Source organism: Laetiporus sulphureus (genome assembly GCF_001632365.1).
Source record: "Laetiporus sulphureus 93-53 unplaced genomic scaffold LAESUscaffold_7, whole genome shotgun sequence".
Lineage (NCBI taxonomy): Eukaryota > Fungi > Basidiomycota > Agaricomycetes > Polyporales > Laetiporaceae > Laetiporus > Laetiporus sulphureus.
Window position 1 is genome coordinate 518,794 of NW_024468516.1, and position 25,578 is coordinate 544,371.

General features: G+C 53.2%; 12 protein-coding genes across 12 annotated transcripts; 7 read left to right on the forward strand and 5 right to left on the reverse strand.

The window, feature by feature from the left end:
• Positions 1–9: 9 nt before the first annotated feature.
• LAESUDRAFT_646357 (uncharacterized protein) lies at positions 10–2,414 on the forward strand (the record flags this gene model as incomplete). Its single annotated transcript, XM_040903976.1, has 5 exons — positions 10–64; positions 114–283; positions 345–1,334; positions 1,391–2,120; positions 2,143–2,414. The coding sequence occupies 5 exons, from the start codon at positions 10–12 to the stop codon at positions 2,412–2,414; spliced, it is 2,217 nt and encodes a 738-aa protein (XP_040767361.1).
• A 187-nt stretch (positions 2,415–2,601) lies between these two features.
• Positions 2,602–4,494, forward strand: LAESUDRAFT_735287 (glycosyltransferase family 22 protein; the record flags this gene model as incomplete). The annotated part of the gene is made up of 7 exons (XM_040910574.1): positions 2,602–2,847; positions 2,904–3,008; positions 3,059–3,189; positions 3,243–3,366; positions 3,422–3,901; positions 3,929–4,089; positions 4,152–4,494. The coding sequence occupies 7 exons, from the start codon at positions 2,602–2,604 to the stop codon at positions 4,492–4,494; spliced, it is 1,590 nt and encodes a 529-aa protein (XP_040767362.1).
• A 52-nt stretch (positions 4,495–4,546) lies between these two features.
• On the forward strand, positions 4,547–6,037 carry LAESUDRAFT_722588 (uncharacterized protein). The gene has a single exon (XM_040908240.1). The coding sequence runs from the start codon at positions 4,662–4,664 to the stop codon at positions 5,844–5,846; it is 1,185 nt and encodes a 394-aa protein (XP_040767363.1). The 5' UTR covers positions 4,547–4,661; the 3' UTR covers positions 5,847–6,037.
• LAESUDRAFT_513700 (uncharacterized protein) lies at positions 6,027–7,174 on the reverse strand. The gene is made up of 3 exons (XM_040902754.1): positions 7,072–7,174; positions 6,417–6,929; positions 6,027–6,365 (listed from the first exon to the last, which is right to left on the reverse strand). Exons 2-3 carry the CDS (start codon positions 6,748–6,750, stop codon positions 6,208–6,210), a joined length of 492 nt encoding a protein of 163 aa, XP_040767364.1. The 5' UTR covers positions 6,751–6,929; positions 7,072–7,174; the 3' UTR covers positions 6,027–6,207.
• A 1,674-nt stretch (positions 7,175–8,848) lies between these two features.
• On the reverse strand, positions 8,849–9,679 carry LAESUDRAFT_646215 (uncharacterized protein; the record flags this gene model as incomplete). The annotated part of the gene is made up of 3 exons (XM_040903963.1): positions 8,849–8,884; positions 8,939–8,957; positions 9,012–9,679. The coding sequence occupies 3 exons, from the start codon at positions 9,677–9,679 to the stop codon at positions 8,849–8,851; spliced, it is 723 nt and encodes a 240-aa protein (XP_040767365.1).
• A 128-nt stretch (positions 9,680–9,807) lies between these two features.
• Positions 9,808–11,182, reverse strand: LAESUDRAFT_695311 (uncharacterized protein). The gene is made up of 5 exons (XM_040906236.1): positions 10,993–11,182; positions 10,809–10,937; positions 10,420–10,755; positions 10,247–10,367; positions 9,808–10,196 (listed from the first exon to the last, which is right to left on the reverse strand). The coding sequence occupies exons 1-5, from the start codon at positions 11,057–11,059 to the stop codon at positions 9,965–9,967; spliced, it is 885 nt and encodes a 294-aa protein (XP_040767366.1). The 5' UTR covers positions 11,060–11,182; the 3' UTR covers positions 9,808–9,964.
• A 245-nt stretch (positions 11,183–11,427) lies between these two features.
• On the reverse strand, positions 11,428–13,775 carry LAESUDRAFT_741875 (S-adenosyl-L-methionine-dependent methyltransferase). Its single transcript, XM_040911163.1, has 14 exons — positions 13,526–13,775; positions 13,376–13,457; positions 13,144–13,287; positions 13,048–13,089; positions 12,978–12,995; positions 12,762–12,919; positions 12,636–12,710; positions 12,559–12,582; positions 12,491–12,506; positions 12,371–12,439; positions 12,007–12,313; positions 11,869–11,953; positions 11,605–11,806; positions 11,428–11,537 (listed from the first exon to the last, which is right to left on the reverse strand). Exons 2-13 carry the CDS (start codon positions 13,400–13,402, stop codon positions 11,647–11,649), a joined length of 1,125 nt encoding a protein of 374 aa, XP_040767367.1. The 5' UTR covers positions 13,403–13,457; positions 13,526–13,775; the 3' UTR covers positions 11,428–11,537; positions 11,605–11,646.
• A 222-nt stretch (positions 13,776–13,997) lies between these two features.
• On the forward strand, positions 13,998–14,856 carry LAESUDRAFT_646135 (ubiquitin-conjugating enzyme 9; the record flags this gene model as incomplete). The annotated part of the gene is made up of 8 exons (XM_040903959.1): positions 13,998–14,063; positions 14,120–14,203; positions 14,266–14,314; positions 14,375–14,398; positions 14,446–14,555; positions 14,607–14,686; positions 14,736–14,756; positions 14,814–14,856. 8 exons carry the CDS (start codon positions 13,998–14,000, stop codon positions 14,854–14,856), a joined length of 477 nt encoding a protein of 158 aa, XP_040767368.1.
• A 292-nt stretch (positions 14,857–15,148) lies between these two features.
• On the reverse strand, positions 15,149–15,702 carry LAESUDRAFT_756568 (NHP2/L7aE family protein; the record flags this gene model as incomplete). Its single annotated transcript, XM_040912187.1, has 4 exons — positions 15,149–15,307; positions 15,361–15,464; positions 15,518–15,578; positions 15,640–15,702. The coding sequence occupies 4 exons, from the start codon at positions 15,700–15,702 to the stop codon at positions 15,149–15,151; spliced, it is 387 nt and encodes a 128-aa protein (XP_040767369.1).
• Positions 15,703–15,895: 193 nt separating this feature from the next.
• On the forward strand, positions 15,896–17,245 carry LAESUDRAFT_674475 (proteasome component pts1). Its single transcript, XM_040905556.1, has 7 exons — positions 15,896–16,085; positions 16,159–16,309; positions 16,362–16,430; positions 16,483–16,625; positions 16,680–16,709; positions 16,766–17,006; positions 17,063–17,245. Exons 1-7 carry the CDS (start codon positions 15,912–15,914, stop codon positions 17,173–17,175), a joined length of 921 nt encoding a protein of 306 aa, XP_040767370.1. The 5' UTR covers positions 15,896–15,911; the 3' UTR covers positions 17,176–17,245.
• A 69-nt stretch (positions 17,246–17,314) lies between these two features.
• On the forward strand, positions 17,315–21,768 carry LAESUDRAFT_722598 (uncharacterized protein). Its single transcript, XM_040908241.1, has 19 exons — positions 17,315–17,770; positions 17,829–17,873; positions 17,925–18,638; positions 18,693–18,919; positions 18,973–19,200; positions 19,256–19,304; positions 19,359–19,492; positions 19,546–19,640; positions 19,694–19,735; positions 19,784–19,840; positions 19,896–19,992; positions 20,055–20,200; positions 20,256–20,277; positions 20,333–20,403; positions 20,455–20,737; positions 20,792–20,815; positions 20,873–20,948; positions 20,999–21,485; positions 21,538–21,768. The coding sequence occupies exons 1-19, from the start codon at positions 17,416–17,418 to the stop codon at positions 21,617–21,619; spliced, it is 3,234 nt and encodes a 1,077-aa protein (XP_040767371.1). The 5' UTR covers positions 17,315–17,415; the 3' UTR covers positions 21,620–21,768.
• Positions 21,769–21,857: 89 nt separating this feature from the next.
• Positions 21,858–24,744, forward strand: LAESUDRAFT_722601 (uncharacterized protein). The gene is made up of 7 exons (XM_040908242.1): positions 21,858–23,347; positions 23,420–23,541; positions 23,602–23,668; positions 23,754–23,855; positions 23,932–24,117; positions 24,174–24,206; positions 24,265–24,744. The coding sequence occupies exons 1-7, from the start codon at positions 22,175–22,177 to the stop codon at positions 24,520–24,522; spliced, it is 1,941 nt and encodes a 646-aa protein (XP_040767372.1). The 5' UTR covers positions 21,858–22,174; the 3' UTR covers positions 24,523–24,744.
• The last annotated feature ends 834 nt before the right edge of the window (positions 24,745–25,578 follow it).

Here is a 25,578-nt window from a genome sequence, read left to right on the forward strand (position 1 = left end):
TGCGCAAGCATGGCATCTTTAGCTTCTAGTTCCGCCGAAGATCTCAATGAGAGCCGAGCCGAAGGTGTGTTCTCATGTACAGAAACGTACGTTCCTGACTGACGAAAGCATAGCTCTGCAGGCTCTCCTCAATTCGTTATCACCTGGGGACCCAACGGCTGAGAACGGCGGTCAACTGACTTCTGACCAAGTCAGAAAAATGTCTGACAAACTGGGCGAAGTACTGGGCGATGGAGCGTTTGCTTCGGAAGGTGGCGAGCAGCGACGAAACGAGAAGGGTGAGGTACGTTCGTAGTCATTTGACGTTGGACCTCTCACGCTCATGCGCCTTGATTCTTACAAAGCTGCTTAATGAAGAGGGACTTCCCGTAGTCGACATCACAGAGCCTATCTCTGAAACCCCTTCCTCGGAACCGGGACACATCTTCAATGATCCTGATCTACTCCCGCTCTGGGCTCTGTCTCCTGCTGAGAAGGCACGTCGTCGTGCCGAGCGGGAGCGTATATTGGACCTTTTGGAGGAGGAGGAGCAGTTGGAGCAGGAGCGCGCGGAAGCAGCAGAACGCGAGCGATATCGGTCAGAGCTGGAGAAGCGGAAGGAGGCGGCGAAGGCGCAGCTGGATTCACTGAGGAAGGCCAAAGAGCTGCAGAAGAAGATGGGCAAGGCGCTTCTTCGGAACGTCATTGAGAGCAAGGAACGAGAGGAGCACGAAAGCGTACAGAAGGAGAAGGAGAAAGAGACGGCGAGAACAGAGAAGAATCAGAAGCCGGCAAAGAGCGTCTCGTTCGCGGAGCCTCCTTCGGACCACGAGAGCACTCCAGCCGAGGGCTCTGAACAAGGCAAGTGGGGTGACGTTTCTCTGGCGAGACTGCAGCGGAAGGGCAAGAGCACACTATTGACCAAGGCTCAGATGGCAAAGCAACCAATGAAGATGGAAGTCGTCGAGCGACATCCCGCCGAGTCCCGTCCATCGTTATCAACAAGTGCTCAGGTTCTGGACGGGCAGGACTCTGATGACGAGTCTATCCCAGGCTCTCCAATGCCTACTGACTCCGACGAGGGGGAGATCATCCATTCTGATCATTACGATGAGGAAGATAACCGCGCATCGGCACCATCAATGCCACCGGAGTCTGATTCAACTGACAATGAACACTTCACTGACGATGGCGAGCCGACAGAATGGACGGAGGACGAATCTGACGACTTCGCTCGACATCAGCACGATATTGAACGTGCATACTACGAGAAGCGCGCCACGATTGGCGCACAGGTTGCCAGTGCGATGAGAGCTCACACGCATTCGGAAGATGAAGATGAATGGGATCAGGCGGTATGTGCCATATGCTACGGAGGGTCATGCATGAACTAAGTGACGCTGAACCTCAGGAAGTACCACTTGAAGCAACGCGCGCATCCGCGCCTCCCAAAACACCGGTCTCCAAGTTCAAGTCTGAGCGTCTTTCCAATGCTTCTTCCAGCACTCTCGCTTCACATTCCCTTGGTCGCTCAGTTCTACCATCCTCTCAGTCTTCGTCGTTGAAAAGCGCCATCAGGATGGGAAAACTAGAAAGTGATCAGCTCGTAGGAGAGGAGAGCGATGATGACGTTGAGAAGCAAACTAGAGAGGTCCTGGAGTTGCTCTCGAGAGGAGAAGTGACCAACATCAGTTTGCAGACAAGTCCTACTCCTGCTGCTGGAGAGAGTGTCAGGGCAATATCAGCTGTATCTTCCAGTCCCTTACAAACGCCTTCCGCTCCAACAATAATCAGTCCGGACAACGTAGGCAACGCAGCGGCAGCACCGAAGCCCAAACCATCCAAGGTGTCCAAGTTCAAAATGGCGTTGTCCCAGGCACAGCAAGTGCAGGATTCCGCATTGCCATCACCTCCGATGACCACGCCAATATCTGTCACCGAGCGTTCTTCTCCCAAGATGGCCTCGCCTGGGCCAGGAACGCCAATAGCCGTGCCCACTGCGTCGTCGCGGCTGTCGCCTCGGACGCCTGCGCACACACGTAGCCAGATGCCTAGCATGATTGTCGACTCGCCTTCGTTCCTTCCGCCCGCGAGGATGTCATTAGCATCTGTGGCGCGACCATCGCCAGGACCAGCCTCATGTTCTGCGCAGCGATGATGCAGGTGCCAGTCCTATACCTTTCCGCTCGGTTATCATCGAATCGCCCTCATTTCAGCCCATGTCCACCGTCAACTCGTCGCCATCATTATCCTCCCCGCCGATGCCATCGTCCTCAACATCAAGTGCGGGCAACTCGATTAAATTTGCCCCGGCGGACCGACCAGCTGTAATCATGGCTGCAGAGGTTAAGGAGTCAGATTCTACTTCACGACGTACCGCAGGCGCAGAGGGGAAAGAGAAGAAAGTATCGAGATTTTTAGCAGAGAGAATGTGATGCATATCCTGTGCATGTTGTTACATATTTTCACGCGTACTAGTTCGGCGCTCGACTTACATCGGGCGCCTGTAATGGATCGCAGCACAGATCTCAATCTGGTCCGGTGATTGCCGCTCGCCGACGAACGGGCGCTCGGCTACCCAGCGTTGAACGTTGAGCAAGACGATCCGTACGTTTGACTTGCATGCAAAGCCTCACCGCCCTTGCACTTGCCGTCCGCATAGGAATTGCGCTCGCGACACGGACCTTCTTCCAACCAGATGAGTTCTTCCAATCGCTCGAGGTCGCCCACCATCTCGTGTTCGGGTACGGACACCTCACCTGGGAATGGCTGTCTTCCAAACCCATCAGAAGCATTGTCTATCCTATGTTGAACGTGCCGGTGTATTGGCTGTTGAAGGTCTCTGGGCTGGATCAGACGAGTATGCTGGTGTGTATGCGGTCTTAAAATATCGTACGAGCAGGCAACTCACGAAGCGAACTAAGATATGGGCTCCAAAGATACTGCATGGCGCCCTTGCTGCGTGCACTGATATCTGGCTATGTGAATTGACAAGGAAGGCCCTCGGCGAGAGATATGTCTCGACAACCGTGAGTATCGATCAAAGTGCTGGGTATGTCTGCTCACTGCCCGCTCATAGTTGTTTTTGTCATTGACGTCCTTCTTTCACGGGCTATCCCTTTCTCGCTCTTTATCAAACTCGCTAGAGACCTCATTGACCGTGGTGGCGCTGGCATATTTTCCGTGGAAGCACACGTCAGGTCCGACGAGGTAGGATTCCTCGCTCTTTGAGACACTCGCGGAGGCTTGACGTGTTGTCATAGCCGAGATTTCCATAAAATGGTGACTTTCGCTGCGGCTGCATGTGCCATCCGGCCTACAAACGCGGTTATCTGGGTGTATGTTTTCGCGATAATGTTCGTCCGATTCAGGCATCGACCGGCACTCGTAAAGTCTATGGTCACCGACACGCTTCTCACTGGGTGCGAAGACCGTCTTTCAGGACCTTACCATGGCTGATCTGTGCTCATTGGGTAGGCTGCTCTGCCTCTCGACGATCGTTCTCCTCGACTCGGCGTATTATGGCGGTCTAACGCTCACTCCGCTGAACTTTCTGCTCACCAATCTGTCATCTGTATCTCTTTTTTACGGTGCTAGTCCGTGGCATTATTATCTCTCTCAAGCGATTCCTGTTCTATGCACAACGGTTCTACCATTCGTTATTCATGGCACATGGCTAGTCGCTCGCTCCACCGAACCCACCCCAAAAATCCTGCTCGGCATCATTGGCTGGACCATTTGCGTGTATTCTCTGGCAGGCCATAAAGAGTGGCGCTTCGTTCATCCCTTGCTACCGCTAATGCACGTTCTTGCTGCCAAAGCGCTTGTTGACACATACGGATCCGGCCACCAATCTACCCGTCTCCCTATCCGAAGTTCGCACCGGCTTCTTATCCTCCTTCCCTTGCCGGCAATATGTTACGTCGCACTTTTTCATGCCCGAGCCCAGATCGAGGTAATGCACTATTTACGGAACCTTCCTCCTCATGAAGTCAACTCCGTGGGCTTCTTAACACCTTGTCACTCAACACCATGGCAAGCATATCTGCATAGAGCGAATCTAGCCGACGAACGGAAGTTCTGGGCTCTTGGCTGCGAGCCACCCCTTTTGTGGGTCGATCGCGCGTTTTGTTTCATGTCGGTGGCGCCGCTGACGATCTACGCTGCTCTAGAGGCCAAAATATAGATTCATACCGTGACCAGAGTGACGTGTTCTTTGATTCCCCTGCAAATTACCTGCGCATGCATTTTCCAAGCCGGGTTGACCCATTGTTTCCGCCCTCGCCTATGCCCAACACGCCGCCAGGAGCATCATTAGAAGCGGACACCGTGTGGAAACATGAATGGCCAGAATACATCGTGATGTTCGGGGCGTTGCTAGATGATAATGATGTACGAGGCATGCTGGAGACGAACAGCTACCGGGAGGTCTGGATGTACGAATCAGGCTGGGAGAGTGATCAGCGAAGGCAAGGAGGGGTCCGGGTGTGGCGGGTCCAGCCTGTCCGAGGTTGAAATCATCTGCAGATTCACAATGCATGCTTTTTTCACCACCATTTCATCACTGTATAAAACCGGCTGGAGTGAGCAGTATGTCCGTCAACCAACAACACCATCAGCGCTCTGCCAGCACTCGTATCGGGAGAGACTTACTATCATCCTGACTGCACTTCTGCCTCCCCATGTCGTCCGTCACTCTCCCTGTAGAGCTCTGGTTGTACATATTCCGTCTGTCGACTACTTCTCCACTCACGCACAGCTTGCGTGCAACGACGTACGGACCATTCGAGACCATACCCCTGGTAGCTCAGGACGATCCGGAGGCAACGAAGACTAAGTCCGCTCTCGTCCTCGTTTGCAAGCAGTGGCAAGCATGGGCGACGGATCTGCTCTACGAGGACTTGTGGATGGGCCGTCGAGAGAAGCTGAAGGGCTTGTTGGATGGCGTGGAGGGAAAGGGCGACCAGGAACGGTCATGCGGGCGCTGGGTCCGTCGTGCCAACCTGCCGTACAACAGTTCGATGACCATCTCACCGCGTCCTCTCGAGGCGAACAAGATCCTCGAGCAATGCCCACGACTAGAGGTGCTCGTCCGTGTGGGCCCATTCCGTCCGGATGTGGACTTGCGGTTCGAGTTTCCTACTGACTGTCCGCCTATGCCATCGCTAAAGCGCCTAGATTGGTGGCACATCGGCGAGGCTGCACGTACAGGAGGCATTAACTGCCTCGGAGACGTCCTCCAGGCTGCTCCTAACTTGCAGTATCTCTCGCTCGGCGGGTACGTCAAGTTCAGCCACATCGCGCAGTCTCCCATCGCTCTTTCCTCCCTCACGACGCTGCGCATACTGCGCTTGAACGTGCTGTTCGTGCGACAGACATGCAGTTGGTCCATGCCTGCGCTGCAGCATCTCATCATAGACAACGTGGAGGATATCGGCATGTTGGAGTGCTTTTGGGAGAGGTTTGGCGAGCAGATTCGCACCGTCGAGCTTGGCCACAGCCTGTGCTACTACGTCTACGATTCGCTCTCGTTCATCCTGCAGGGCTGTCCCAACCTTCGGGAATTGAACTACTATGTTCACTTCACCGCTTTACCTCCCGAGTTCCGCGAGGGCGTGACATTCGCCTCGCTCGATACCGTCCGGTTGCACGCTCATCCGAACTTGCTCCTCCCACCCGAAAGTGAGGAATATTGGAAACGGATCGAAGATCACTTCGCGCTGCTGAACCGGCCTTGCTTCGCTGCGCTGAAGAACGTGGTACTACATGGAGATTGGGACGGGGTGATGAAGGATTCGCGCTATCCACTCCTGGCCCAACCATTGCTTGACCGCAAGTGCATCATAGAGAGGGCCGCGGATTATTAGAGCGAACGTTCATGGACCATGCATAGCTTAAATTTCTCTTTTCATCGCATGACTTGCTTCTTACTTTGACAGTGCATTGAATATATGCATAGTATACATGGGACACTCTAGAGCCTGTAGTATACTCCTATCATTTCAGCTACTCGATAGATCATATATAATATATAGAGTCCTTGATTGTTCCTCAGTAAATCCGTTTTTCGAATCGTGGATTGCTAGATGAAAAGGAATGAAGCGATGGACAAGTGACTCTGAACATCACATGAGACAGATGGAGCATGATGCTCGAGCTTGTCGGCTAGTCCCAGCAACAAGCCCAACCTGTCCCCGAGGCCTAAACATACAACCTGCCGCCACATTTCTACCTACGGCGGAGCGCCTGATGAAGGACGGACTCTTCACCGGGCGACCCGACATTAAGTGTGACGTCCGGCAACTCCGATGGTCTGACGCCATGCGGGAACTGGCTGCTGGAGGGTCCTCGATTGGCAGCAGGAAAAGGCCGACCCCTCGTAGACTCTGAGTCCAGTGATTGGTCAAGTGAAGGAGACATATAATGGAAGGACAGACCACGAGTGTTCTCCGAATCGTATGTGGCGTCCCGGAGCCGCGGGAGATCGTCAGATGAATGACGCTGAGGAACATCCGAGGGGCGAGCATATGCAGTGAAATTGTTTCGCAACGCTGATGTACCACGCTCCCGCGACGGACGGCGGCGACATTCGTCGCAAACAGGTACTTCCGTCCGCAGGTCGCTATTCGCCGTGAACCGTCGGGCGCATTGTGCGCACAGCTCCGTCAGTGAAGGCAAACGAGCTGGAACTGGCGGCAAGTCCACGACCTGATGGCCTCCACCCTGTGACGAGGAGGTCGGGCTCCTGGAATGATCGGAGTATTCGTCCATGCGCCCAAATATCCCGTCGAAAGTGGACTGTTCGGAGCCTTCGCTGGGTTTGGTTGATTCGCCGCTGTCGCTGGAGTTGGATCTCGAGTCAGCGAAGAAGAATCTTGCCCCGCGGGGTCGGCGTGGCGCTCCGCCCCCGGGGATGGGGACCGGACGTGTACGATTCTCATCGTGAGGCGCTGTTTCCGACATGAGCAGCAATAGCAGAGGGAACAGCGGCCGCGCGAGGTGAAGCAGACTTACTATGAGGGTAGGAGGATGTCAATTTATAGCAATCTCGACACAGCTGCGCTCCCAATGCACAAAAGCACAATGACCCACCACTTCCACTTGCTTGATTAGTCCATGGCTATGCGTCGTGGGTGCGTTCTCCCACATGATTCCAGACAGAATGGATCAGACAGCACATTGTGAGTCATATTTTCTGGAAATGAGCCCGTCAACACGGCTATCGCACTTTATTTTCACCATCACGGGCCATGCCACTCACCACAAAGCGAACGGCTGCCACATTCTGCGTAGGGACATGCAAAACAAGAGAGCCCGATCATGATGACAGAAATGAAAGGAGAAATCGGGGTACAACATATCCAGTGTGCCACATATTGAGCGTTAGCACTAGGCTGGCAGACCGCCTATTTCGGCGGCGTCTGCAACAATAGTACACTAATGATTCCCGGAGCCAACGGCGTGGACTCACTCGTATCAATGAACGGAAAAGACCGTCATCGGCGGTGGTTCCTGGAATGGAGCCATTGTACCGTTAGTCTTCATGCAACGCCATCCTCGTTGCTGTAAGAGTCTCGCATGCAATGCGAGGCCGCCATTACGGAGTGACGTGACATCTCACCAGTTCTCATTTATAGCGTGCAACTACGGAAATTGCTAATGTAGGAAGTAAGATTTCCTCCATTTGAGGTCACAGAAATTCGAGACATACCGTCAACGGTTGGACGCGTTCGAGGTTCCCCACTTCGAACAAGACATTGTTAGTGAGGCGCGACACAGGGGATCGAAGTGGGAGATGATACGACAGATCGACACAGCAAGCAGGTAGGTAGGCTTGACATGATCTACAATACATATAAGCAGGGACTGAGTGTAGGTGTTGTTGTATCGATTGGAATATGTCGACGTATGTCTGAGACAGCGCTTATACCTACTGTTTTGGACGATACCTGGTTACGCTTGACCACAACGGATTGATTGCTTCCAGGAGCACCGGATGTGGAATATTACAGCCATAATGCTTCCATCATGACAGCGGGCGCCATCCTCGGTCTCCGCGGCGTGAGAAAACCTGGGTATCGTGTGTTCCCGGACAATTGGAGACCAGATACGCTCCGCCATAGAAATATAGAGCCAGCGAACGCTTCTAGCGGTTTAGGCAAAGAAGCACCAAACCGCGGCCTCTTCCTCTTAGACAAATCTATCCGCGACGCCCAACTGTAAGACCTGATCGTGCATCAACCACATACAGACGGAAAGATCCGGCCGAATAACGATGCGACATCTCACCCAGTACCGCTATCCGAAATGTGGACACGCGCTGCGGGCAGCACATGCAGCAACACGACAGAAACGAGCTCATACTAGATGCAGTAGGAGCGACCCTTCGCTGGATCGGCGGTTCTTCATCACCAGTAACGTTTCGGTCCCGCATGAACGATCAGGATCCCCTATCGCCCTAGCGTAACGCCTAGATGATGGTTTCTCTGGTATAGATATCCAAGACATACGGAGGCCCGAACGAATTGTCTCGCCTCCTCACAGGAGGCTAGATTAATGAAGACACGCAGAGACGATCAACGTTGGTCAGCGCGCTTCAGCTGATAGCGACTTCCTCGGGCGGTCGCGTATTGCTAGGATATAGAAGTAGTCCAAATCGCTAATGCCAACGACAGCCGATGATATGAACACTCACATAGGGAGTCACCAGCGCAAGATACACTAAATATCAGCCACGCCCAAAGACAGCGGATGACTGAGAAAGCATGATGAGATTACGGCAGATTGCAAGAGGAGAGTATCATTGGAATGCTCGTATGAATATGAGAAGGACATGGCGATAAATGCCGCGATGGGGGTCGATTGCTCATCACCGACCGATCTTGATCCGTTGAGACCGTGTAGCCTGAAATTCGACGATGGTTAGAAGGAAACCTGAGTCAGTTCATCGCTAACTTACACGGCGCCGCTTCTTCAGCCTGACGTGAGACAGTTAACATCGGCGGGGCTGCTACAACAGAAAGTCGACTCACTTGTGTTTCTTCATCTTCTTTCGACGCTTCCTCTTGGTGCTATCCATGTATGCATCAAACTCGGCCTCTGCCAGTTTTACCTCCTCCGCCCTTCCCTCGCTCAAGTCCAGACCCAACTTCTGAAGAGTGTTCTCCCATGCGATAGACGGTGCAACCCTGTTGATCACCAATGCCCTCGCCAGGAGCCGCGCCGCATCGGCATCTTCTTCCGGTGTTGCCTCGGGCGGCTCGTTGAGACCATCCACCGATACCGCAGGAGTAGCTTTTGGAGGGATGGAGAATGGAGTTGCCGCCGATTCGAATATCATCGACGTTGGCTGCGACATGAGCAGGAGAGGTCGATGGAGAGAGAAGAATTGGTGAAGCCTGAGATCATGCGAGTTGACCCCAGGGTGCATCGAAACTGCAGCCGATGGCACAGGCAGCACAGAAGTCAAAGCAGAAGATGCCTCTGACCCTGCTGGAGTGCTAGGCGATTGCTGAGAAGATTGATCCTTTGCAGAGGCATCGGAGGCGGCATTCGCGTCGATGATAGTCGTTGTGGTACCAGACACAACTTTTGGCGGCTTCGACGAGTTGAAGAAGCGTCCCCCACCTGGCTTGGAGAAGGTCGAGTATGCTCTGCGGGTTGCTGGCACCGGCCTGAGCAGATGGGCCAGCACAGCCATGAAAACGGTGGGTGTGTTGCTCGCAAGTCGTCGCTGGTGTAAGCGATTATAACGACAGAAAAGCACGTGCCGATGGCGCGGCTCGACGTCCCAGCTGGCTCAGTTGCGGCTCTCCGTGCTCAGTCCTTGCAGACAATCAATAACGTTAATCGAGACGTAAAATACATCGGTCAGCAAGGCATTCAAGTCCGTATGAGTACAATAGAGGTAATGTCCGAGAAAAAGCCAAGGTCCTAGCATGCGCTCTGAGGGTGCTCTGAGGTCGACATCGCAAAACGAGGACGGCTAGGTTACAGTAACAATCTGTCCTTTGCCGTCTTTGAGAATGACCAGTTCGCAGTCAATTTTCTCGCCAGTGTCCATGCAGACAACGTCGGTTGGATCCACCGGGTCTAACTTGACCTGGCGAGCTTCCATGAATGATCGGCCGAGAACGACGTCGAAGTGAGACTCTTCAGATAGATAGACAGTGTGCATCGTCTTGGTGTGGCCAACTACGACGGGCCATTTACCAATGCTGAGCAAGTGTTAGTCATGGATGCCTCCCCAGTCGGATCATGTACGTACTTGACAAGACCGCCATAGCCATAGTGTCCAGGGGCAGCATCAGCTGGTATGAATCCATGCTTTATCGCGAACTTGCGCGAAATATACACATGCCGATAGCCGCTCTTCAGGAGCATCCGCACTGTTCACACGGTCAACACTCGAAGTCTACTCGATTGTTCCGCGCGACGCACCGTTCTCAACAGGGCCAATTGACCCTAGGACGGTTCTCACACCATTCTCGCTATGGAACTTCTCAAACTCCTGCTTGTACTTGGGTGTGACCTCCTGGGGCTTGACTTCCTCCGGAGTCTTCCGCCCTTTCTTCCCACTATGGATCGAGCCGTTGATGGACCGAGCTCGAAGTGAAGGAGGAGGGGAACGCGGGCGGAACATATAGAATGATGGATTCCTGTACGCCGATGGATCGGGTAACGGCTCGTCGGGATTGCGAACGTACAGGACAGGCCAGTGGTCGCTTTCCGGCTCAGCCGACTTCATGCGCCATGTGAAGATGATGTAGTCTGAGTCTGTGGATGAAGATGAGTGTCAAGGCGCTCGGTACATGCAGCGATGGCGATACCATCGTCCAGATTCCATATACTGCCGTTCCATGAATACTTCACCCAGCCAGGTCTGATGCGTTGGTGGTTGATGTCAGCAAAGGCCTTGTTGCTCAGCTTATGGAATAGTTCCTCCAGCGTATCATCATCTACAGCGCAGGTCATCAAAAAGAGTGTCGGCCAATTCATGAATGACGCACGCACTCGAGTGTACTATGGAAAACGATGACACTGGAGTATGCACGTTGAGAATGAGTGGAGGAGTGTTCATCAGTAGATTGCAGAGATGTGAGTGAAATACGAAGCAACTAGCTGCTGCAGATACCTTCTCGCACAAAGTCCGGAACTAGGTCCGTTCGCTGAGCTCAGCAGTCAATATCGAGATGGATGATGGATGTTCCGAGGCGGATGTGTAACGCGTCTCGGGCGCCAGCAACACGTCCCACCCAATCGAGCGCCACGTGCTTGCCTGCGGAAGTCCAGGTCGCAGCCGATATCGAGGCACATCGTTGCGTGTCAATGAAAGGGCGCACTCAGGTACAATCGTACAGCCACACTATATGACACAAAGCGAGAATTTCTTCACCGAAGGGTCCCGCCATTCGTACAATTTATACGATCACACGACACGCCGTCTGTCACCAGAGAATTGAATAATTACGACCAACTTCTTGGACACGAACATGCGGTACAATGACTTCTTGGTGACCACCGACCCAAGCGATAGATAGTAAGGAAGCATGCGGCTGCTATGGAGGTACGTTAGTCAGCGTGGATACGAAAGTACGGCGACATTGCAATGCCGCTGTTACGCACGCGCATGCGGAGGGGTAGATCTCCGAGACACGGAACTCCTGATCATGAATGGGCACGAGGGTGCTGTCCTTGAGCTTGTGCCGGCGGCCTTTTCACGGCCCAAGCGAAGCTCCATCGCGTGTAGAGACGCGTTCGAAGTTCGCGCAGCTCGTTGCTCGCCTCGCGACACATTTCGTCTACATATTCCGGCAGGTAACCCTCACTGATGTAACAGGCATGTCAGTAATATACCCAAGGCAATTGTCGTAAAGCTAGGCCTCGCACCTCAAGAGCAGCGGAGCAAGACCCGAGATATAACGCAAGCAGTTCTCGTGACATAGCTCTGATAGAACCCTTTCGCGCTCGTCATCTGCATCGCGGTCAGCATTTGGTAATCGTCCGATAGAGATAGGGCAGAAGTACCGTATCGCCACGGGCCCATGGGAATGAACAACTTATGCCACCCGACATCCGTCAAACTGTCGATCGCACGAAGCCAGGTTGGACTCATTGAGGGGGAGTCGATATTCCCACCTCTGTTTTTCATCGCACTGTAGGAGGCGAAGAACATTTTATGGATCCATGAGAAATTCGGCGTGCCCGGGTCGCTCAGCGCCAGTGGTCTCTTATGCTCGTCGTAAAGCTGTTGTTCGCCGTCGCCCAATAGCAGCATTCCTCCAGGGCGAAGAACACTCGCGAGCTCTTCAAGGAGCGCCGGGAAGTCTCGGATCTGTACCACGAAATTTAGCACCCGTTTGTATACTATTACAGAGCGATAGAAGCATACCCCAGCCGAGATCGCTCGAGCGTGCACAACATCGAAACAGTCCCGGTAATGAGAAAACCCTAGGTTAGCCTGATCATCTGTCAGTATCGACGGTAGCTGTCCTGATCGCAATTCACCAACATCATCTAATTCAAAGCTTCCTCGGCAGATATCAGCCGTAATGCCGGACGGTCAAATAGGACACATACCGGCAGTTGATGGGTAGTTCCCTGCTACACGACTGAATACATTTCGTAAGAGACAGATAGTGAGGGAGACCGCTTACCCATCTAGTCTAGGAGGCGCCAAGTCGACACCGACGACATCGCAGTGCGGGAACTCTTTCGCCATGTCTATAGCCCTAGAATATTCTAGGATCAACAGAAATGGTGATGAGCGGGCGGTGACTTGCCAACTGCCACTGCCCGTGCCTACGTCCAGTATAGCGGGGCGGCGATCGGTGCGTTGCCGCAGAGCCCTCAATACCAGTTCTGGTGCTGGGTACAGCCCACCAAGGCTCATAGTATATTGCGTGTGTTGCAAGTCAAGGCGGCGATGCTCTTCACTATCCTAGTTCAGGCAGATGAGGTACTAGGTTGGTCGTTCTAGGCATCGTAAATACGCTTACTGCCGGAAGGAAATATGTCTACGAGTAACATCGTCAGAAGAGATGAAGGCAGCGGACGCTTGCCACTCACGTCGTTTTGACTGTTCAGGATGCGGCCGTACAGCTTGCGAAGCTTATAAGAACCCAATGAGCTCGTTATACCGGATAGCAGACAGTATATACTGACGATGAATCTCTCATCCACGGAGCTGAAGGAATAAAAGGAAGGTGCTGGACTTGCTGCTCGGCCGTCCAACAGCGTTGATGAAGTCGAATCGTCGAATCCGTCCAGGTTATCCGTCATGTAACGCGACGAGATTGCCTTGACAATCTGCTGGTCGTCAGTAAGCGCAAAGAGGACTTGAAGGGGATCGTTGGATAGAGAGCTGTTATGTATATTTTCAGGAGCATGTACGTACGTTACATTGCATCTTATGGCACAGCATGTTCCGTTAGTAGACGACAGAGGCAGCGAATTATGTTATGAGACTATCTAGGGAACTTTATGTCGCAACCGAGAAGTTTCGATGAGACGAAGACGCTCGTATTGGCAAGCGCAGGGAACCGACCGAATTAAGCTTGGGGCCAAATGAGATCCCGGACAGTTCGCGCACTGTCGCGCTGCGATAATAAAGCTTGCAACAGTTGAATGCAGAGGTCAGAAAGTTGTTACGCTGCTTGCGGACACCTTAGTACGGGCTCAAGGCGTGTGTTACGGCGTGAGTCAGGGTCGCGACACGGTCAAGGGCGAATACGGCTCTAGGAGAATCTGTTCGTAACAGAAGGAAATTTATTGACGGAGCTGTGCGGCGCTCACGCCCATTATGTTACCGACATCCGGAGAAGCTGTCATACGGGAGATGGAAGGATCCCATTTGGTGTTTTTCGTTGTGCCGCATGGCGTGTGGGCCTCCTCTGAGTGGCCTTTGAGTGCGTCTGTGGGACACGCCGCTGACTAAGCAGATGGCACCGGCTAGAGATCGAAAGATCGGTCGGCTCCGTCTGTTCACTTCGAATTCTATCCATCGCGACTGGACGAGTATGTCTGGCATCTGCAGGGCACGTCTTGCCGAGGAGCGCAAACAATGGCGCAAGGATCATCCATTCGTGCGTGTGAGGATCGCTGCGCGTCTGATTGTGGCATTTACGACAATCCGCTGCAGGGTTTCTACGCGAGGCCTGTTAAAGCCGCAGATGGGACCATGAATCTGTTGGAGTGGGAGGTCGGGATTCCTGGGAAGACCGGGGTATGTCGAGCCCGTTTTGATTGGCGATTTGCGGTGTAGTTCCTGACCTCGTAGGGTGCAAGACGCCATGGGAGGGCGGCGTGTACAAGCTAATGATGATCTTTCCCGAAGGTATCACCATTTCTTCTGCTTCTTGCGCACCTGAGCTGCACAGTTGAACAACTCCCCCAGATTACCCGTCGAAGCCCCCAAAATGTGCGCGATCCATGCTACGATCGAAGCCAGGCACTGACATCTTCTAGGCAAATTCACGCCTCCTCTGTTCCATCCTAACGTCTATCCATCCGGGACTGTCTGCCTCTCCATTCTTGACGAAGAGAAGTCTTGGAAGGCTGCTATCACCGTCAAACAAGTAAGCCGAGCATCTGTATTTGACTTATGAATTATGTTGAGGATGTGGCAGGTCCTATTGGGTGTCCAAGAACTTCTGAATGACCCGAATGTCAATGACCCAGCACAGAGTGATGCCTACACTATGTTCAAGTACATATGTTTACCGTCTTGGGAACACATTGCTGACCACGTTCCGTAGGAATGACCGGGTAGCTTATGAGTACGTTGGTTTCCTCAACATTCCACCATATATCATAACACTGATCGTATTATCTAGGCGCAGAGTGAGACAGCAAGCTCGAGAGAATATACCCAAGTGATCTGTTCTCGTTGCCCTACCTACATCTCGGCTATCTCTCAGTTATCTTTGCTTTGCTTTCGGTTTGTATGTATGGAATGCAGTACGGTCATGGTTACTTGTAAACGTTGCTCGAAAACGCTTAAAAACCGTCCATGAACTGGGCGCATGCCGGCATAATATCACAGGTCAGTGGCGCAATGGCGTCCACAAAGACGAGCCATCTATCAATTCTGCTTTTATACGAAGACTCGTGGTGCAAGGCTCACGCATTGCAGAGAGTCACAAAACATTTAGAGCAAGATTCCGTACGCCTATATCATCAGTTTCTCGATAGCCAGCTTGATAGTCTGAATCTGGCTGGAAAGCTCCCTGTTCTCGTTGGTCGTGACACTCGCAGCGATGACTGGCCTGGAGACACCGCATGCACGGCCCAGGGCGGCCTTCGAAGCGACAAAGACGTATGGAACGTTCTACGTTGCGGTTTCGTCAGCACGGACACCGGATCGACAACAGATAATCATACCTTCTCCTCGCAGAGCAGAGGGAGATGGAGCAGAATCTCAAGAGGCTCGGTATCAGCAGTCAGGATAATGACTTCAGAGATACCACGGTTGAGGGTCTTGGTAGCTGGAATGGCCGACGTGAGGATGGCAGAGTAAAGGTTCTCCATAGACGCGCACCTTCGTTTGCACCCTTCTTGAGCTGTTTAAACTGGGATGCCCGCTCAACGAGATCCAGGATCTGAAGGGGACAGCATTTGCTGGTCAGTCTTTACCGGGCCACCAAACATAAAGCACTTTACCTGGTCGTTCAATTCGGGGTCGGCAAGAGGCCACGCCTTAGCACGAGTAGCCGGCTCTGACATTGCTGGTTATGTTGTGAAATGTGATACGACCTCACGTCTCTGATGATCCTTGGTCGACAATGAAAGCAGAAAGAAAGCCTGAGCCCGCCAAATTATTCGAAGTCGGCGAAAATCACGAAGCGCGCATCTGCTGCAGAGCACGTGACGATACCGGTGGCTGAGAGAATGCGACGCGTCATCTCGCGCATCGTACACGCTCTGTATTCACCATGAATTCTTTTGCTAGCCGTTTCTCAACTATTGGGCCTGCAGTGGATTTGAAACGCCTGAAACAAGCCACGGGTAACGATGAGGACGTCTCAGACTCTATGTGGGGCTCAGAGGGCGGCTTCGTGAATCTCGCGAAAGGCGTGCCGACATTCTCTGTGCCTTCCGTTCCAGACGTGAGTTATCGCGCCTGAAACCGGAAACCCGCTATTGACAGCTAGTGTGAATGCTGACTGGACACGCATTCAGCCGACTGCATTCCTGCGAATGCACACAGACGATCATGCAGACCCGAATTGCAGGATCAAGATCAAGCACGGAACGACGACACTAGCGTTCAGGTACCAGGGGGGTGTGATCGTTGCCGTGGATTCTAGGGCGACAGCAGGAAGCTATGTTGGTACGTGTCCAGTGTCGTAGCACTTGAGAAGGTGCTGACATTGGTGGCGTAGCGTCCGGGACGGTGAAGAAGGTCATTGAAATCAACCCATACCTACTTGGGACGATGGCTGGTGGTGCTGGTAAGCATACTATGGCGAGTCTAACTTTGGACAAGAACTCAGTTTACCGTAGCCGATTGCCAGTTCTGGGAGACGTACCTTGGTATTGAGTGCCGATTGCATGAGCTCCGTAACCGAGAACGGATCTCGGTTGCCGCTGCTAGCAAGTACCTCAGCAATCTTGTATACAGCTACAAGGGCATGGGTCTCAGCATGGTATGTCCGTGCCGTAGCCGTCAACTTGTTTGTTAATGTATGGCGGCTCGCTAGGGTACCATGATCTGTGGCTGGGATAAGACCGTACGTATCATCTCTGCAGGCTACTCAAAGCCCTGCTGATGAGCATGAATATACAGGGTCCCGCCATTTTCTATGTTGATTCAGACGGCACGCGCTTGAAAGGAGACATGTTTTCGGTCGGCTCTGGCAGCACATTTGCGTACGGTGTGCTTGACCAGGGGTACCGGTGGGACCTTACAGACGAGGAAGCCCAGGAGCTTGGGAGGCGCAGTATATACGCTGCAGGTCACCGTGATGCGTTCTCCGGAAACACAATCAACTTGTACCATGTCCAGCAAGACGGCTGGAAGTTCATCGGTAAGTGCTCAGGACTGTCTCAGGGGATGGTTCTGACACGCAATGTCCCACGCCAGGCAACTACGACATCTCCGAAATGCACTACAACGGTCCAGAGGGGAAGGGTGGCTATGGCTACGACATACGTACCGAGGGGCGCAGCTCGGCGAACCCTCCTCCGACCTCTTGAGTGCGCTTGTCGTGTCACGATATCCATGTACTCAGCTAGTGTAAATTTATGTGGCGTGATTTGAGGGTGCAAAGGCTGCTAAGAAGCAATATTAATCGAAAGCACAACGCGTTGATGTCATGCGTGCCGCGCGTTTCTCTGTTGCGCCACGACCGTGTAACCGTGTGCAGGGCCTTGATTCTGCCTCGTCCCTCCTTTGTTCTCCTCGCATGATCGCACGCATGCTCAGCTGCTAGCCAGATGAAGCGTCTCCTCTCGTTCACGACAATCTCGCCGGCGAAGAGCATCCCAGCAGCTCCCGTGAACCCCGTTTCTGGTACACTGCCGCACGCGACCACCCTGCAACCGAAATATGTCCTTCCACCACTGCCACACCCATGTCCTCACGAGCACATCGCGGTGCTAGCGACGCCGCAGGGTCTCTTGCTGCAGCCACACTTCCAGAGCACGTCGCATCCGGAGTCCTTCATTCGCGTGCAATGGGGCAAGACCGGCAACGTGGAGGAAGTGCAGTATCGCGAGGAGTTTGACAGCATAGACTGGTCAGAGAGCGTGGTCATCTATGGCCTGGTTGGCGTGCTGAATCTTTTCTCTGGTGAATTCTTCCATCGAGGTCATTCATTGAATGGTGAAGCGAGCGTGGTTCTTCCTAGTATCGCATCTCCTCGTAATATCGGGTCGAACGGAGGTCGGGCATCGTGAGTCTGTGATTACCGCGGATGTTCCCTCAGTCAGTTAACTACACTCAGTGCTCGACCCACGCCACGTTGTGTACAGCGTCAAAGGCGTTACGGCGATTCCCTTGCGGGAGGATCGCGCTCGCTCTGTATTGCGTTCACTGGCAGGGCGCAATAGGACGGATTCGCGAGTATCTCTCGAGGTCACCTCACAGCCAGGAAGTCCACCTCACATTGCAGATATCTCGGGCGATTCCAATGCGTCTACCAGCTTGGAAAGCAACGCATCATCGATATCGCCGCGTGTGAAGTTCGCCGATGAACACGAAGTGAAGGTGATGACGCCGCAGACTGAGCACGGATTTGATGCAGAGGAACTAGGTAGACGTGAAGATGATCTGTCATCGTCTGTCTCATCTATTGCATCCACACCGTCCTCGGAGTACTCAGTAAATACAGAGAATGTCGTGAAAACGTTGACGGCGCGCTTGTCCTTCTGGAACAGACTCTCCAAGTCGAAGGCCTCGTCTTCTGAGCCTCGAGTGTCCATGGAAGCTCAGACATCCTCTGATTCTTCTGAGGAAGAAGATCATCATCGAGGGTCACTCGAGTCGATCACGAAAGACGGCAAAGAAGAGCCTGCCCAGGTGCTCAACTCAATATTGTCCAGAAGTGCATCCACTCCCCCGACCGCCGAAGGGAAGCACTCGGAGCTGGAGGAGAAGATTGTCCGCGAGTGCATCCGAGAGTTTACCAAGGGCGGCATGTACTTTGCCTACGCATTCGGTACGCGTTTCTTCTTTCTCTAAGAATGCAAGCCGACGTGCGTAATGATTGTAGACATCACTAGGTCTCTGCAGCATAAGCACGAGATGATCGCCAAGGCCCGTAAGGAACATATGCACCCAGCAGGTTCCAAGGTTCTGGATGATGATTCAGACCTAAGCCCACTTGGAGAGAAAATCGAGGTCCTCGCCGAGCCCTCGCCGGCTCTCCCGCTCTGGAGAAGGGTGGATCGACGATTCTGGTGGAATGAGTGGCTGATGAAATCGTTCCTTGATGCTGGGGTAGCGTGCTATCTCGTCGCATATTTCTATCGCATCATTGACATTCATGTCAGGTCCACCCATACGTTCTCCCCATTATGCAAGGATTCTATCAAGTTTCTTCTTTCCACGTGCCTCGAGAACCAGTGGCCTTGGAGGAGGGTCAATACGCGCTTGTGGACTATATACTCGTTTCTCGAAGATCGCGCGACCGAGCTGGTCTGAGATACCAAAGGCGAGGCATCGATGATGAAGCAAACGTCGCGAACTTTGTCGAGACGGAAACCATTATGCGGGTAGAGGTGAGCTGCAGTGTACTCTTGGCGTGCTCATCTGTGATGTATCTGTCACCTGCAGCGAGAGGGATTTACGAACATTTTCAGTCACGTCCAGATTCGCGGATCAAGTATGTTCTGTGCTGCTATTGCACACGGTATATTCTAACATTAGCTTTCTCTAGTTCCTCTTTACTGGAAGCAAGAGGGATATAGTCTGAAGCCTACACCTCAACTCGCTCCGGACAGGACCCACGAACAGAACCTTGATGTCATTCGCAGGCACTTCAAGAAAATACTCCCACGATATGGACCTCATGTAAGTGTGCTACTCTTCACGGTCTCCGAGTATGAGGACTCACACTTGTGTAGACAATCGTAAACCTCGCGGAGCAGCAGGGGAAGGAGGCGCAGGTGACGAATGCGTACAAGGAGTATGTTGAGGAGCTGCACGATAAGAATATCCAGTGCGTACTCCAATCACCACAGCTTCCTTCCATCTTGATCATGCGTGCATCAGATACTACGCCTACGACTTTCACGTGGAAACGAAGGGAATGAAGTGAGTGGCACGGCGCTGGCTTCAATGCTCGCACTGATATATGGACAGGTATGAGAACATTGCGAAGTTGATTCATATGGTGGAACGGGTCTTCGAGAACCAGGGGTACGTCAGTCTTCTGTGATTCGATCCGTGTGGTCGAAATTAAATGATCATGCAGATACTTCTGGATCTCCAACAACACAATCATGTCCCGACAGCGGGGCGTTTTCCGCGTGAACTGCATTGACTGCCTGGACAGGACAAACGTCGTCGAGGTATTCATCATTCTCGCTGCGTGGCTGGGATGATTCATCGTGCAGCTTACACAGTATTTTAGTCAGCTTTTGCGCGACATGTACTGAACAGACAGCTCGGTGCTGTCGCTCTCCTGGATCAGGCCGAGGAGAGCAAGATCAGATCGGAGACCGACCTGGTATTCAATGACGTATGGGCGAATAATGGAGATGCTATCAGTCGTGAATAGTGAGTATCAATGACAGAGAATCGGGTCAAACTAACCGTCAATCGTCTCTGCCAGTGCTGGCACTTCTGCATTGAAGGTGAGCAACGGCACCGTAGGCATAGGTACAGTGTCTACAACGTCATTCCCATCAGGGCGACTTTACGAGAACCGGTAAGCGCGACTTGGCTGGCATGCTCAATGACGGAGTCAATTCTCTGGCGAGGTATGTATTCGGTGAGCTCCCTACATGAGTGAAATGCTCATTCAGACGTAGAATGTACACTTCAACGTTCGCAGATTGGTTCAGTCAAGCAGTGATCGACTACATCCTCGGCAACCGGACGATCTCGGTCTTCTCCGAGTTCCTGAACAAGCTGCAATCGACCGATCCTCGAGAAATGGTTCGTTTGTCGAGAATCAGGGCGGATGCGATCGCGACATGCGTGTCTCGCGTGCTACCGGAGGGCGAGCGATTGTTGTCTGGCTGGACCCTATTTTCACCAGCGGAGCTCAATACCAAGGTGGGGGACAAGTTCGAGGAGAAGGTGCTGCTGCTGGTGAGTCCTTGAAGATCCGTGTGCGATAGACGCGTTGGCTAATTGTGTCCAAAGAGCGTAAAAGCTCTATATATCATAGTATGTGCATCTTTCCATCACTGTCCGCTTTTCCGCATCCTGAGTCTTTCTGCTCAGAGTTATGACTATACCCTAGAGAAGGTCAAGATGTATACCCTCGTACCCCTCCAAGATATCGTAAGAATAACCAAAGGTCACATCCCTACTTCAAATGGGGAACCGGATCTCATCCCACATGTACAGGTGCTTACATACTGTCTCCCCTCGAGGAGGCAAGCCGTGATCCATTACAGAACGCTGGCTTCCTCATAACATGGCGCAACGTGGATCAAGATACACGCGTTACGAGCTATTCCATTCGCAACAGTGTTGACCCTGCCTCACCGTTGCCACCTCCATTTTCTTCCGTACCATCTCATCCGCGGGCTCCGCATAGACGGGCCACCTTGCCAATGCTATCTCGCTCAACTACGTCTTTGCCGGGAATGCTATCCAAAGCTGCTGCACCTGCGGCAGAGAGCGACGAGACCTTTGCCGCATTTAAAGTCCTGCCAATAGATCCGGCACGCACCCGAAGGGATACGGGTAGCTTTATTGAGCCTGCAGACGAGCTCGCGGGGGCAGCCAGTTGCAAGGAGGCCGCAGATTTGATTGTGGACACGATCCGGCAGGCATGCCAGGATGCAGGCGGTGCGCAGCGCGACTACATCGTGCTGGAGGACATTGTCAGGTGAGTGTTGATGTCGTGCGGCCTGATACAGTCCTCATCTCAGTCCCTGTAGTTTGGCTGAAGCCCAGCGGATGACAAGCGTGTACGCCAAGATGGAGTATGGAGTCAAGAGGCTGTTGTGGCTGGGCGGTTGACCACTATGTGTTTCTCTTTGCAAAGCGTCACGGTTGTATATCACGGTTGTAGAATAGATTTCAGAATAGTACGAATATCAGGCAAATTACTTTCGGGCTCGCAGCCGCGATAGGCTTTGTGAGTTTTATTTATATTTTTAATATAAGCCACTTGCCGTAGTAACACTTGCTTTATACGGAAAACATATATTGCCTAGCGAAACTTGATTGTCTTCCATTTAGGTACTCTCAGTTGAGAGCCTTGCGCAGGTCCGTTCATTGTCCCCTTTCTCCTCCATCCGAAAGCCCACTTGCAGCTCCTGCCAGTGGTTGGTAACACTGCTGCTGCTGATCTCATCCGCAAAGTTCAGCCGAGATAAAGGAAGGCATGCTACAGGCGTTGCATGCATGCACTGATCATCAAAGCTTCAAGTCCTGTTCTTCACAGATCACCCTCGTGCTCTGCACGCATCGACGCTTAGAGGTCCCTGGCTCGAAGCTTCGCCGCTACTATTTCTAAGAGCGTCTTCTCTTCTCGAGCTTCATTTCTCCGTTTTGCTTTGACATCGCTGCTCTATGGCGACCCCACACTCGTTACCTACCCCGACCGCACAGCGATCGGGGACTCAACTGCCGTTCTCTCCTTCACCGAGCAAGACCTCGCAGCGGCTATCCAGCGTATTGCCGAAGCCGCATAGCGACGGCGTGTTGCGCACTCTGTCTGCGAGCCGCCCCGGCTCAATTGTCTCCTCGCGCCCCTCCCAGAACATGAGCCATGTAGGCGAATCGGCACTGCCATCGTCTATCTCCATACCCCTTCTTCAGTCACGCGCGCTGAACGTTTCCACCTCCACTTACGCAAGCGGTGTGCTGCCATCTGCATCCTTCTTCAACCCCTTGCGACCTGGCTACCCCCCGCCATCTCCTTCGTCACGCCACACACGTCATTCGAGCGTAGGTTCGAATATGTCTACAGATGCACCCGCGTTCGAAGGCGTGCGTCTCAGTACGCTCTCAGAACAGCAGAATGGATCGGAAGGCTCCGATACCAGCGGACATCTGACTGACGAGGCGAAAGACCCACCCACACCATCCACAAAGGCTCCCACCATAAAGCCGAGCAGAGAGTATCTGCTACCGGTTCGGCACAAGCAGCCAAATCGCCCATCGGTGAACACGCAGGTGACACCGTACGGCATGCATGACGAGAAAATGAGTCCAAGCGGGCGCGTGCGCGAGAGTTTCGAGAAGCTCTTTAAGCGGTCGCCAGCGAACACCAGTCCGACCAGCCCACTTGGCGTCTCTGTGCAGGCGTTAGCACGCTCGCGTTCGGACGACTCATCACAAGCTTTGCAATCCGCCGCAGGACGGATGACTTTCGACCTGGATATCACCCATGCTCGACGGAAGCAGAATCCGTCTTTTACCCGATCTATTACTTTCATCCCGACCCCTCCGCCGAACTTGGACCCTCTTCCAGCGTTTACACCCATCGTGGATACAAGAACTGGGAGGTACATGCGGAATTGGCAGCTACACCCATCAAGGAATCATTTCTTTCTGAATGGATACATACTAACTGGCGGTGATTCTCCTTGGGCATTCTTTGCATCACTCGCGTTCGTGTTTGGCATCACGGGAGTGTGGTTCGGGACGACATGTGTCTGGTGGTGGTGGCACGAGAGCCCTGCAGTCGCCATCCTTGGGGCCTACATGTGCCTGCTGACGATTTCCAGCATGTTTGCGACGGTGAGTGCGCATTCACTGTCGTTGAATCTGACTGATCGGAATTATTTGATTTGATTGCGTATGATGGCTTAGGCATTTCGAGATCCAGGGATCTTGCCAAGAAACCTGGATCCTGACCCACCATGTCCTACGGCGGCATCGACAGAGAGCCTCCCTGCGCCTCTCCCCCGGGATATCAAAGTCCGTGCAGGAGCGTGAGTGCTATCCGCGTAGCTGGCGTGCCATCATTGCTAACGCTGATCGCCGCTTGTCAGTGTGCGCACGAAGTATTGTCAGACATGCAGAACGTACCGTCCTCCGCGATCAAGCCATTGCAAGATGGTATGTGTTCCTGTAAGATTAGCCAAGCAACAGGAGTGGCTGACTAAACCGACAATTTTTCGATGCGACGTATCGGACGTTGCAGTGTGATAATTGCGTGGAGGGGTGCGACCATCACTGTCAATGGGTGAATAACTGCGTTGGCAAGCGTAACTACACCACATTTTTCACATTTCTGTTCTCTGCTGTGAGTGCCATCCGCTCACTGGTCATTGTGCCTGGAAACGTAAAACGTACCGTCATTGACTGCGATTGTTGCGCAGGTTGTCACCCTCATCCTAGTGATATGCACGACCGCTGTCCACCTGTATCTGCTTACGCGAGCGCCGTTTCACCTGGATTTCCGGAAAGCATTACAGACGACGCAGGGCTCGGGTAGTGCAGCAGCGTTCATGATGTCCATCCTGGTTATATGGCCCGTCCTCGCATTGTTGCTATATCACCTACGGGTGAGTACCCCCGTGCTGAGAGAAATAAAGTCAGTGCGGCTAAGCGGGCAGTGTAGTTACTGCTATTGAACGTGACGACGATCGAGCAGGTGAAACATCTCAGCACACGTAGGGTACACCGTCCTCGTACTGACCCGCATGTCATAGATTCGCAACCAAGCGCACAAGTCGCTTGTTCCGGGGCCCGCTCCGCCAAACCCATTCTCCCATGGGTCTTGGCAGCGCAATCTTTTATACGTGCTGTGTCGACCGCCAGGGTACTCGTGGCTAAACGCGACGGCGATTGCGACAGAGGACCGACGGCAGGTGAATCCCGGGCTGTTGAGGAACATGGAGGATGGTGGTGATTGCGACGCATGGATGGGAGCATTAGAGGAAGGAAGAGGGCCCAGAAAGGGAGAGTAGCGAAGTCTATGTGTCTATCTGACAGGATGGGAAAGACGTGGCGTGCGGTGGGTCGGGGCACTTATATTGTACTGTATTCTATGATATTTTGCGACCACCTAGGTGGTGGCCGTGGCAGGGAGAGGGATTAGAGTTAAGACCCTCTATCCTCGGGCCGTTAGGATGGGGTGATGTATTTTATTCGGATACTTTTATTATGCGGAGGAGAGGATGGAGCTGGCCACCCCTGAGCGCAACTCAATCTGGTGCCTGGGTAGGTCCGCGGCGGGCCCGAGACGTCCGAGATTTGGGCGATGGATGATAACCGCCAGATAAGTGTCGCGATCAGGGGATAATGGTGCTCAGTAAGGAGGTATTTAAAATCGGAATTTGTGAGCGACCCACGGAGCTTGCGCGTGATCTTCGCGATGATGAGTCTTCTGATGCGGCCCCGCGTGCAATTTTTTGGGGTGGCAAAGGGGTGACGCGTCGCGTTTCAGCGAGTGTCCGCGCAGGTGTGGCGGGAGCAAGTCGGCGGCTGAATCGGGGCGACGGAGGATGGACGTTATTGGTTATTACATGACAAAGATCAGAGCGAGGATCGGACAGATGGGATCGCAGTGCGTGATATACGCGCTGATAACGGCTGGGAGCGCGTCTGGTTGCAACGCCTGGCGGGGACTCAGCGGGGCCGTGCGAAGGCGGGAGAGGACTGGGTCAAGCCTCCTCCGCTGGCTGCGCGATGCGGTGCGCTCCTTCACCGTCGCCCATATCAGGCACAAGAGATCGACTATATATACCAGACCAACCCCAAATCAGGAATATGACGTCCGCGGGCCATATTCCTGGCCATCACGTGTATCGCGGAGTTCCAATTACACGGGTTGCGCTTCAAACGGAAGGCCTCTCAAGTTCGGCATCCGGAGGCGTTGACCCATCTCTCGCTCTGTGCGCACTGCGCTGCTCGTCCTGCTGCCACCACCGCTCGCGTTCGCATCCGCGGCGTTATCCTGCACAACGTCTGAGTCGTTCTGCGAGTTTGCATGCCCCTGGGTGTACTCTCCGATCCGAACGAAA

Excerpts from the sequence above, each read along its gene's own strand:
- LAESUDRAFT_722598 (XM_040908241.1), top strand. The coding sequence starts at position 17,416 with ATGAAGCGTCTCCTCTCGTTCACGACAATCTCGCCGGCGAAGAGCATC. Across the intron at positions 17,771-17,828 it reads CGTGCTGAATCTTTTCTCTG|TATCGCATCTCCTCGTAATA; the intron begins GTGAATTCTTCC and ends GGTTCTTCCTAG. Across the intron at positions 20,738-20,791 it reads AGGAGAAGGTGCTGCTGCTG|AGCGTAAAAGCTCTATATAT; the intron begins GTGAGTCCTTGA and ends TTGTGTCCAAAG.
- LAESUDRAFT_695311 (XM_040906236.1), bottom strand. The coding sequence starts at position 11,059 with ATGAACACTCCTCCACTCATTCTCAACGTGCATACTCCAGTGTCATCG. Across the intron at positions 10,938-10,992 it reads GTTTTCCATAGTACACTCGA|ATGATGATACGCTGGAGGAA; the intron begins GTGCGTGCGTCA and ends CCTGCGCTGTAG. Across the intron at positions 10,368-10,419 it reads AATTGGCCCTGTTGAGAACG|TGCGGATGCTCCTGAAGAGC; the intron begins GTGCGTCGCGCG and ends CCGTGTGAACAG.
- LAESUDRAFT_722588 (XM_040908240.1), top strand. The coding sequence starts at position 4,662 with ATGTCGTCCGTCACTCTCCCTGTAGAGCTCTGGTTGTACATATTCCGT.
- LAESUDRAFT_741875 (XM_040911163.1), bottom strand. The coding sequence starts at position 13,402 with ATGCTGTGCCATAAGATGCAATGTAAC. Across the intron at positions 12,711-12,761 it reads GGCACGGGCAGTGGCAGTTG|GGCTATAGACATGGCGAAAG; the intron begins GCAAGTCACCGC and ends AGAATATTCTAG. Across the intron at positions 12,314-12,370 it reads CTCGAGCGATCTCGGCTGGG|ATCCGAGACTTCCCGGCGCT; the intron begins GTATGCTTCTAT and ends TTCGTGGTACAG.
- LAESUDRAFT_674475 (XM_040905556.1), top strand. The coding sequence starts at position 15,912 with ATGAATTCTTTTGCTAGCCGTTTCTCAACTATTGGGCCTGCAGTGGAT. Across the intron at positions 16,310-16,361 it reads GACAGCAGGAAGCTATGTTG|CGTCCGGGACGGTGAAGAAG; the intron begins GTACGTGTCCAG and ends TTGGTGGCGTAG. Across the intron at positions 17,007-17,062 it reads AGACGGCTGGAAGTTCATCG|GCAACTACGACATCTCCGAA; the intron begins GTAAGTGCTCAG and ends GTCCCACGCCAG.
- LAESUDRAFT_513700 (XM_040902754.1), bottom strand. The coding sequence starts at position 6,750 with ATGGACGAATACTCCGATCATTCCAGGAGCCCGACCTCCTCGTCACAG. Across the intron at positions 6,366-6,416 it reads CGATTCGGAGAACACTCGTG|AGTCTACGAGGGGTCGGCCT; the intron begins GTCTGTCCTTCC and ends CACTGGACTCAG.
- LAESUDRAFT_722601 (XM_040908242.1), top strand. The coding sequence starts at position 22,175 with ATGGCGACCCCACACTCGTTACCTACCCCGACCGCACAGCGATCGGGG. Across the intron at positions 23,542-23,601 it reads ATCAAAGTCCGTGCAGGAGC|TGTGCGCACGAAGTATTGTC; the intron begins GTGAGTGCTATC and ends GCCGCTTGTCAG. Across the intron at positions 24,118-24,173 it reads TGTTGCTATATCACCTACGG|TTACTGCTATTGAACGTGAC; the intron begins GTGAGTACCCCC and ends CGGGCAGTGTAG.